This window comes from Oryctolagus cuniculus, chromosome 16 (genome assembly GCF_051225735.1).
Source record: "Oryctolagus cuniculus isolate XC-2025 breed Fujian yellow rabbit chromosome 16, ASM5122573v1, whole genome shotgun sequence".
Classification (NCBI taxonomy): Eukaryota; Metazoa; Chordata; class Mammalia; order Lagomorpha; family Leporidae; genus Oryctolagus; species Oryctolagus cuniculus.
In genome coordinates, this window is record NC_142882.1 from 257126 (window position 1) to 267262 (window position 10137).

General features: G+C 70.6%; 1 protein-coding gene across 1 annotated transcript; it reads left to right on the plus strand.

Moving 5' to 3' along the window:
- The first annotated feature begins 1108 nt into the window (after positions 1 to 1108).
- On the plus strand, positions 1109 to 4404 carry CDC34 (cell division cycle 34, ubiquitin conjugating enzyme). The gene is made up of 5 exons (XM_051830593.3): positions 1109 to 1524; positions 2751 to 2837; positions 2903 to 3000; positions 3237 to 3371; positions 4092 to 4404. The coding sequence occupies exons 1-5, from the start codon at positions 1348 to 1350 to the stop codon at positions 4303 to 4305; spliced, it is 711 nt and encodes a 236-aa protein (XP_051686553.2). The 5' UTR covers positions 1109 to 1347; the 3' UTR covers positions 4306 to 4404.
- The last annotated feature ends 5733 nt before the right edge of the window (positions 4405 to 10137 follow it).

Sequence of the window (10137 nt, forward strand, 5' to 3'; positions counted from 1 at the left end):
AGGTGCTGAGCCGGCTTGACCCACACCTCAGCGCCCCCAGCCTCCCAGGAACCCGCTGGGGAAGACCCCCAAGAACGTCCACCCCAGGCCCCCCTGGAGGCCTCGGACCCGGGAAGCCCCTCCTCTTCCTATGAGAACCCAGGACCTGGCTGTCCCCTGCCCCCTCCCACGACGGCTTCACCCGGCCTCGGCGACTGGCTCGGGGCCACCACGCGACTCCGGCGGGCCGGTGCCGTCCCGGTCCTCTCCTCAACCTGCTCACCTGGGAGCCCAGCCGCCCAGCCGCCCAGGCTGCGGCTCGTACCCCTGCCGCGCCCCTTGTAGTGTCCGCCTGGGATGGCGCTGGGCCCCGGGCAACCCCAAGTCGTCCCCGCCCCGGTCCGCATCTGCGTCCCCTCTGCAGAGTCCCTCGGACCGCGGGAGTCAGCGCGGACCTCCTGCCCGGCCGGCCTCTCGCCCGCCGCGGGCCACGGCCCGGCACCTTCCGTCCGAGAGCTTCCGCGCCCGCGAGTCGGTGCGGCGCTCGTGGCCCGGGCTTGCGCTGGAGCGCGGTCCTCCCGCGAGCCCGCGAAGTGCCGCCGGCGGGCGCCGCGTGCGGGGCGCTTGCGGGGGGCCGCGGGCCCAGGACCCCCACCCACCGGCCACTCCCGGGATCCCGGCCCCAGGGGCTGCGGGGGTCCAACAGCGGGAACCGTCCGCACGGGGCGGGGGGACGCGGAGCGCGGCCCTGACCCCGGTGCTCCCGGGGCGCCCAAGGCGGTGTGCGGCGTGGCTCCCGCGGCGCGCCCCGCCTAGCGGGACGTCACAAAAACGGCCCGAGCAGCGGCGCGCGCCGCAGCCCTGCCCTGCCCGCCTCCCCGCGCACAGCGACCCGAGCCCCCGAGAGCGCGGTGGCCGAGCCGGCGGCGGCGGCGGCGGCGGGCACGGCCTCAGGTCGGAAGCGCCCAGGCGCCTGCGCGCCGCTCCCTCCCGGCGGTCGCCAGCGGGGCGGCGGGGACTCCGCTTCCCGGCGTGCCCCGCGGGCGGGCGCGCAGGCGCAGTGAGGGCCCGGCCGCGGCGCGCAGGCGCAGTGAGGGCCCGGCCGCGGCGCGCAGGCGCAGTGCGGGGCGGGGCGCGCGGGCCTGGCCGAGGCGAAGGCCGGCCGGGCGGGCGGCGGCGGCGGCGCCTGGGCGAGTGGAGCGCTCGGGGGCCCCGGGCGGCGGCGGCGGCGGCGGCGGTGTAGAGGAGGAAGGCGGCGGCGGCCCCGGCCCCGGCGGCTCCCCCGCGGCTGGCGCGCGGCCCGGCCCGTCCCGCGAGCTCGCGGCGGCCCCGGCCCCGGGCCCCTCCGCCGCCGCCGCCGCCGCCGCCATGGCCCGGCCATTGGTGCCCAGTTCGCAGAAGGCGCTGCTGCTGGAGCTCAAGGGGCTGCAGGAGGAGCCGGTCGAGGGCTTCCGCGTGACGTTGGTGGACGAGGGCGACCTGTACAACTGGGAGGTGGCCATCTTCGGGCCGCCCAACACCTACTACGAAGGCGGCTACTTCAAGGTGGGCCCCGCGCCCGCCTCGGCCCGGGGCCCCCGCAGCTCCCGCGCCCACCATGTGTCGTTGGGGCTGGGGTCGTCCTCCCTCCCCGGGGCCCCCGCAGCTCCCGGCCCCGCCGGGTGTCGCTGGCCTGGGGTCCTCCTCCCTCCCCGGGGCCCCCGCAGCTCCCGCGTCCACCATGTGTCGCTGGCCTGGGGTCCTCCTCCTTCCCCGGGGCCCCCGCAGCTCCCGCGTCCACCATGTGTCGCTGGGCCTGGGGTCCTGCCTCCCCTGCTGTGCGCGCCGCCGCGCCTCCTGCTGGTCCGGTTCCAGCCACCCCGCCCCCTCCCCGTGTCTGTGCTTGGCGCTACGGGGTTGGGGGGGGGGGGTTGCGACCAAGCCAGGGCAGGCCTGTGCTCCCCCAGACTCACAAGGCCGACCGGGGTGACGTGGAAGTATCACCCTCCCCACACACACACACACCGCCGTCAAGGCTGCCCCTGGCCGCTGCCCAAGGCCTGGACACTAGGCCAGAGGTCCCTCCCCCTCCGGTGGCCCTGGGGGCGAGGCCTGCGCTAGGTTCTGGGTGCAGCAGGGGGCGGGCGGGTCCCCGGGGATCCTCCATCCCCTGGGCGGGGTGACTGCGTGCTCACCGCAGGGGGAGGGTGCCTGTCTGCAAGGGATTGTGGGATTGTGGGCCCACCTCCACCTCCAGGAGGCTGGGTGGGGAGACCCCTGGTGTGGGAGGCCACCTGCTGTGTGCTGGGGGGGGGCTCACTGTCTCCAGGGCAGGGAGGCCCCACGTGGGCGTCGCAGGCTCGCTCTGTGCCCACCTCGGACAGGGTCTGTCCAGCGCCCCTGAGGCGGGGGCCTGGCCCCCAAGGCCTGGTGCCTGGTGCCGGCTTCCTGTACCTGCTGAGCCCAGGGGGACACGGCTGCCCCAGGCATGTGGCCAGTCCGCGCCTGGCGGAGGACCGGTCCTGCTGTGCTTCGGGCGACTGCCTCAGCCCCTTGGCCAGACCCCGGGGCAGGGCCAGCGCTGACTCCTCTCAGGGCTGGGCCCGCCAGGACGGCCTGGAGCCCCTGCGTGCCCCGAGCCTGCTGGAGGTGCCCCGTTCCCCAGCAGCCCCGGGGACTGAGGTGACTCGGGAGGGCTCCGGGCGGCCTGCGAGGGGCAAGCAGTAGGCCGAGCCCCTGCCCGGCCACGTGCGCGCCCGGCTGAGCCCCGCTGCCGCCCGCCCGCCCTGCAGGCTCGGCTCAAGTTCCCCCTGGATTACCCGTACTCCCCGCCGGCCTTCCGCTTCCTGACCAAGATGTGGCACCCGAACATCTATGAGGTGAGCGCCCGCGCCCCGCGCCCCGAGGGCAGGGCCTGGGTAGAGCTGAGCCCCTCTCGTCACAGACAGGGGACGTGTGCATCTCCATCCTGCACCCCCCGGTCGACGACCCCCAGAGTGGGGAGCTGCCCTCCGAGCGCTGGAACCCCACACAGAACGTGAGGTGAGGCCAGCTCCCGACCTCTGACCCGGGTCTGGGGCACCTGGCTCCCAGGGCCCTGGTCCCGCCAGGTGGGCGTGTCGGGGGGAGGGGGAGGCCCTGCCCGCTCCCCCGCGGTCCTGGGTCCACACAGCCCGCGTGCATGGCCCCGTGCCCGGTGTCCTGGTCCCGCCAGGTGGGCGTGTCGGGGGGGGGAGGCCCGCCGCGGCCCGCACCCTGCTGACCCGCGCCTCCCCCAGGACCATCCTGCTGAGCGTGATCTCTCTGCTCAACGAGCCCAACACCTTCTCGCCAGCCAACGTGGACGCGTCCGTGATGTACAGGAAGTGGAAGGAGAGCAAGGGGAGGGACCGGGAGTACACAGACATCATCCGGTGAGCGCGGGGCGGCCTGACCGGTCACCGGGGCTGTCGCGGGCTGGCTTGGGTCCGCCGCACACTGCGGGGGGGGGCCGTGTGGTTGTCGCTCAGCCTCGGCTTCACCCCGAGGCCGCGTCCTTGTGCTGGACGCCGCGGCCGGGCTGAGCGCTGCCCTCGCGGTCGGCGGTCGGCGGCAGGGCACGACTGGCCCCTGCGCCCGCCTCGTCCGCTGTCGCTCCCGAGCGTCGGTGACCTCAGGCTCAGTGCGACCTCCCCGTGCTCCCGGCACACAGCGGGGCGGGGGCCAGGCCGGCTGGGGTCCCCGGAGCGGTGCTGGGTCAAGTCTGGTGCTGCACGCTGCTGCCCACTGGCCCGTTGAGGCCCCGTGGCGTGGACACTGCCCTCAGCCTGGTCCCCTGGGCACTGTGTGTGCAGGAGCCTCCGAAAGCTGTGGACAGGTCCCTGGGCGGCCCGCCCTTCCTGTGAGGCGCACCACAGCCTGTGGCCTGGGCCGCGGGCAGCTCTGCCTGTGGGGCCTCAGCCCGCCTCCTCGCCTCCGCCCCCAGGCCCGCAGGAGGCCAGCAGTGCGGCAGTGCCGTGTGGCAGGAGGCCGAGGGGCCGCTCCGGAGGAGGCCGGGAGGGGCCAGTGCTCACGTCCTGTGGCCCCCCCGGCTGCCCTGGCCGTGCGGGGGCGGCGTGCAGGGCCTCAGGGGCGCCTCGCTGCCCTGTCCCCAGGAAGCAGGTGCTGGGGACCAAGGTAGACGCGGAGCGGGACGGCGTGAAGGTGCCCACCACGCTGGCCGAGTACTGCGTGCGGAGCAGGGCGCCGCCGCCCGACGAGGGCGCCGACCTGTTCTACGACGACTACTACGCGGACGCGGACGCCGAGGCCGAGGGCGACAGCTGCTTTGGGGACGAGGACGAGGACTCGGGCGCCGAGGAGTCCTGACCCGCCCGCCCCGCCCGCCCGCCCGCCCCGCCCCGGGGAATAAACTGCAGCGCCCGAGCCGCGGCGTCGGCGTCGGCGCCACCTGCTTGTTTGGGTTCAGCTCTGTTCTTTCTCCGCGTTTGTCCTGCTCCGGAGGAGGGGGCCCGGGGGAGCGCACACGGGCTGCGCCGGCCCGCGAGGACCACGCTGTGCCGTGGGGGCTGCGGCGGGAGCCTGGGGCCAGAGCCGGCTCTCCCGGGCAGGGGCCTGGCCGCCTCTGCCTCCATCTGTTTGGAAGCCAATAAAACTGCTTTGTGAGAGCCACGGAGCCGCTCCCTGGGACCTGTGCGTGGCAGCACCCAGGGCGGCCCCTCGCAGGCCGGAGGACACTGCCCACGAGGAGAGGCAGGCGAAGGGCGGGCTCGGCAGTGGCAACGCGGTGGCCAGTCCTGGGCGCCTGATCCAGCTGCCCACGGGACTGCACGGAGGCAGCGACCGCGTCCGGCACAGGCTGAGGACAGAGGAGCCTGTGCGTGCCCGTGGGCTGCGGCGCCAGAGCAGGCCAGGGCCCCCCCGCTCCACACACACTGGGGGGCTGCGGCCCCTCAGGACAAGCTGTGCAGGATGACCCGGAAGGGATGTCCGGGCGCTGGACAGTGACTCCCCTGTATACAGGTGTCACCCGGGTGCTGGGCTGTGACTCCCTGTATACAGGTGTCACCCAGTCCCCGGGCTGTGACTCCCCTGTATACAGGTGTCACCCAGTCCCCGGGCTGTGACTTCCCTGTATACAGGTGTCACCCGGTCCCTGGACAGCGACTCCCCTGTATACAGGTGTCACCCGGGTGCCCCGTGTGCATCTTCACTTCCAGGCACTCCCTGAACCTGGTCTGCTTCCTCTCGGGTTCTGGAACCTTCTGTGGGTGGGTCTGGCTGAGCGGGGTGTCTTGGTCCCCGACGCTCAGCGAGCCCACAGCCTTGTGCCCTCTCAAAGCTCCGGGAGGAAATGCTTGGTGGACCCACGTCCTGGGTCCTGGCTGCAGGGCGCAGTGAGTGAGGCTGCGTGCCTGGAGGGAACTCCTGGGAGCCCGACGCCCGGGCAGCCGGGAGCGGCGGAGGGGTGGGAGCCGTGGGTCTCGCCGCCCTGGACCTCAGGCCTCTGCTGCTGACCCGGCTCCTGGCTCCCGCGCCCAGGAGGCGGCCGCCTGGGCCCCGCGCCCGCAAGGGAGACCTGGTGGCAGGCAGCCGGCGTCTGCCATCACACACACAGCTGGGGCACATAGTTGGCATAGCCTGGGGCTCTGGGCGGGGCCGGCTGGCTCTGCACAGGAAGGGCAGGGAGAGGCAGGTGCTCCGGCCTTCTGCTTCCTCCCAGCCCTCAGCTAGAGTGTCCGGAAGCTTCCGTGAGCAGAGCTCTGCCGGGGGCGGCACCTGCTGGTGTCTGCCCGGAGCTGCGTCCACTCTGGCTGCCGTGAGCATGCGTGGCCTGCGTCTTCCCTCCGCTGAGGGTGTGGCTGCTCCGGGGCCTCCGCGCCCTATCCTGGACATCAGGGAGGCCAGGCCCGTGTAGCTGGGCTGCGCCCCGAGGCTGAGGCTTATCTCTGGTCCCAGGCTCCCGTCTCTGCCCAGAGCAGGGGCAGCCATCCAAGTCCCACAGTCCCCAGCTGGCAGCCACTGGCTCCACCCCCACCTGGAACCCGAGAGCCCCTGGTGAGTTCCAGTGTCGCAGAGGGGAGCCTGCGGCAGTGTGCGGCTGACTGAGCTGGGTGGCCACCCGGGCCCAGCCACAGGAACTGGTCCTGTTCTGGGGTGGGCGCAAACTGCCCCCAGCAGAGAGCCCAGCGGGAGGGGCCACCACGTCCCTGCTTCCTCCTAAGCCTCTGTTGGCTGGAGCCTTCAGGACGAACGGTCACCACGGAAAGGAGCCCCCGTGCCCTCAGCACACAGAGGTGCAGAGACCCCGTGTCCAGGACACCTGGCCCAGGGTCCCCCCCCAGCACCAGGACACCTGGCCCAGGGTCCCCCACCCACCCAGCACCCAGTACCAGGACACCTGGCCCAGAGTCCCCCACCCACCCAGCACCAGGACACCTGAGCCTGGAGTCCCCCCCCACCAGCACCAGGACACCTGGCCCAGGGTCCCCCCCCCAACCCAGCACCAGGACACCTGGCCCAGGGTCCCCCCCCAGCACCAGGACACCTGAGCCCAGAGTCCCCCACCCACCCAGCACCCAGTACCAGGACACCTGGCCCAGGGTGCCCCCCCAGCACCAGGACACCTGAGCCCAGAGTCCCAGCACCCAGCACCAGGACACCTGGCCCAGAGTCCCCCACCCACCCAGCACCCAGTACCAGGACACCTGGCCCAGGGTCCCCCCCCCAGCACCAGGACACCTGAGCCCAGAGTCCCCACCCACCCAGCACCAAGTACCAGGACACCTGGCCCAGAGTCCCCCACCCACCCAGCACCAGGACACCTGAGCCTGGAGTCCCCCCCCACCAGCACCAGGACACCTGGCCCAGGGTCCCCCCCCAACCCAGCACCAGGACACCTGGCCCAGGGCCCCCCCCCACAGCACCCAGTACCCAGGACACCTGGCCCAGGGTCCCCCCCCCCAGCACCAGGACACCTGAGCCCAGGGTCCCCCCACCCACCCAGCACCAGGACACCTGGCCCAGAGTCCCCCACCCACCCAGCACCCAGTACCAGGACACCTGGCCCAGGGTCCCCCCCCCAGCACCAGGACACCTGAGCCCAGAGTCCCCACCCACCCAGCACCAAGTACCAGGACACCTGGCCCAGAGTCCCCCACCCACCCAGCACCAGGACACCTGAGCCTGGAGTCCCCCCCCACCAGCACCAGGACACCTGGCCCAGGGTCCCCCCCAACCCAGCACCAGGACACCTGGCCCAGGGTCCCCCCCCACAGCACCCAGTACCCAGGACACCTGGCCCAGGGTCCCCCCCCCCCAGCACCAGGACACCTGAGCCCAGGGTCCCCCCACCCACCCAGCACCAGGACACCAGGCCCAGGGTCCCCCCACCCACCCAGCACCAGGACACCTGGCCCAGGGTCCCCCACCCACCCAGCACCCAGTACCAGGACACCTGAGCCTGGAATCCACCCAGCACCCAGTACCCAGGACACCTGAGCCCAGAGTCCCAGCACCCAGTACCCAGGACACCTGGCCCAGGGTCCCCCACCCACCCAGCACCAGGACACCTGGCCCAGGGTCCCCCACCCACCCAGCACCAGGACACCTGGCCCAGGGTCCCCCACCCACCCAGCACCAGGACACCTGGCCCAGGGTCCCCCCCAGCACCCAGGACACCTGAGCCTGGAGTCCCCCCCAGAACCCAGGACTCCTGAGCCCAGGGTCCCCCCCAGCACCCAGGACACCTGAGCCCAGAGTCCCCTCACACGCCCAGCACCCAGGACACCTAAGAAGAGCCCCCTCGCCCCCCACAGCTCCCTCCGACTCAGGGGGCTTTGCTTTGTCTCTGTGGCTGTGCAGAAGCTCGGTCCATCTGAGGGGAGACAATGGAGGTGAGAGGTGAGAGGTGGGAGGTGGCTGCCCCGCCAGCTGGGCGGGCCGCGGCAATAACACTGGGACAGCCGGTCTGTAACCGCCCCCTCCCCCTCCCCCTCCCCCACCGTGCAGGCTTGAGGTGCCTTCCTGCCCCCGACCCCCAGCTGGTGGGACTCCCACGGCTGCTGGCCCAGTCTGTGTCATTCTCACTCGGACACTGGTCCATCTGAGACCCTCACTTCAGTCACAGCCACGAAGACCCTTTTGCCAAGCCGTCACGATTTTGGGGGGCCAACTCCCCACACCCCAGCCCCCAGTCCTGCCTGGGCCCCCGTGCCTTGGGCTCCGGGAAAGAGGTTGCATTCTGGGAAAGCGTTCACAGGAATCAGGACCCTGGAGGGTGACAGGGATGGACAGCCCGGCCAGGGTCTGAGCGGGAGGCCAGCCGCGCAGCCCAGGGAAGGCGGGTCACACAGCGCCCTGGACAGAGCGCCGCTGCCCGGCCAGGCAAGCCTGGCGCTGGCCAGCACGCGGGAATGAGGTCCCCGCCCCCGACTCCCCACCCTCGCCTCCCTCTGGGACAAAGGGTGAAATTCCGCCCAGGGGTTTACAGCCCACGACCTCAGGGCAGAAGGGATTCCCGCTGGCAGCCCTCTGCAGTGGGCTGGATCCACAAGCGAGGGAGGGGTCCCGGCAGGGACCTGGGGGAGGGTAGGCCTGGTGAGGCTGGGCTGCGGGCCTGGGGGGCAGCGGGGAGGGCATGGCCTGGCCTCTCCCCCCACACACTGGAGCTCCAGGAAGACCCGGATGCTAGGGGGGAGAGACCGGCGCCGCCCAACTGGGCTTAGGGCTGGAGACCCCAGACTCGGGGGAAGGCCCTGGCTGCACGGCTGACTGCTGCCCCCTGCCACCCCAGACACTGCCTCTCCAACACGTATCCTGGGTTCTAACTGTGTAGCAGGAAATTGTACAGTAGCCTTGTCCCAAATACCAAAGAATACATTGTATACTAAAAAGTGGGCCCGCTCTTTGCTTTGTAAAGAAGTTTCTCTTTTCAGTGCTGTGGCCTAGCCCTTAAAGCTGCCGCCTGCAGTGCCAGTGCCCGCATCCCATATGGGTGCCCCTTCAAGTCCCGGCTGCTCCAGTTCCGATCCAGCTCTCTGCTATGGCCTGGGAAAGCAGTGGAAGATGATCCAAGTCCCTGGGCCCCTGCGCCCGTGGGGGAGACCCGGAGGAAGCTCCTGGCTTCGGATCGGTGCTGCTCCGGCCGTTGTGGCCAGTTGGAGAGTGAACCAGCAGATGGAAGACCTCTTCTCTCTCTCTCTGTGTAACTCTTTCAAATGAATAAATAAATCTTAAAAAAAAAAAAATTGTAGCATGGCAGGTAAAGCCAGTTCCTGCAGCACGGGCATCCCATGAGGACACTGGTTCGAGTCCTGGCTCCTCTTCCGATCCAGCTCCCTTCTAACATCCCTGGGGAAGCAGCAGACGGTCGCCCAAGTCCTTGGGCCCCTGCACCCACACAGGAGACCTGGATGGAGCTCCCGGGCCATGGCAGCCATCTGGGCAGGAAACTAGTGGATACAAGATCTCTCTGGTCTCTCTGTAACTCTTTCAAAACAAATAAACCAATCTTTAAAATACAATGTTTACTTATGTATTTTCATTTTACTTGAAAGAGACAGAGAAAAATCTTCCATCTGCTGCCTGCTGGGATCTGGGGGCTCCAGCCTGGTCCCCATGAGGGCGCAGGATCTGCTTTCTTGGACTGTGTTAGGAGCGGCTGGAGCAGCAGACCTGGGACTCGCTGGGGTGGGGGCACAGGAGACAGCGTAAGCACTGGACCAAATGCTGCTCCAAGTAACATCTCTCTTTTCTGTAATGCTATGCATTTCGTATATTCGAAGGGCAGAGCGATAGAGGTGGAGGAGGGGGAGAGAGAGAGAGAGGCAGGTAGGTCTGCCACGCTCTGGTTCACTCCCCAGATGGCTACGACACCTGAGGCTGGGCCAGGTGGAGCCCAGGAGCCGGGACTCCATCCGGGCCTCCCACTTCGGGGCAGGGCCGCCTTCTGCTGCGTCCCCAGGCCATCAGCAGGGAGCTGGACCGGACGTGGAGCAGCCGGCACTGGCACAGATGCGGGATGTGAGCCCACTTCCAGAGAGCCTGCCCTCGCCTAGCTCTTTAAAACCTGAAATTGCCTCGCACCAGCGAAGTCAGGTGACCTGGGAGCAGCTCCAGGAAGCAGAGGGCCAGGGCTGCGGAGAGTGGACCTGGGGGCTGGCCGGGGCTGGCGGGGCTGGCGGGGTGGGCAGGGCCTCC

Excerpts from the sequence above, each read along its gene's own strand:
- CDC34 (XM_051830593.3), top strand. The coding sequence starts at position 1,348 with ATGGCCCGGCCATTGGTGCCCAGTTCGCAGAAGGCGCTGCTGCTGGAG. Across the intron at positions 1,525-2,750 it reads ACGAAGGCGGCTACTTCAAG|GCTCGGCTCAAGTTCCCCCT; the intron begins GTGGGCCCCGCG and ends CCCGCCCTGCAG. Across the intron at positions 2,838-2,902 it reads GGCACCCGAACATCTATGAG|ACAGGGGACGTGTGCATCTC; the intron begins GTGAGCGCCCGC and ends CTCTCGTCACAG.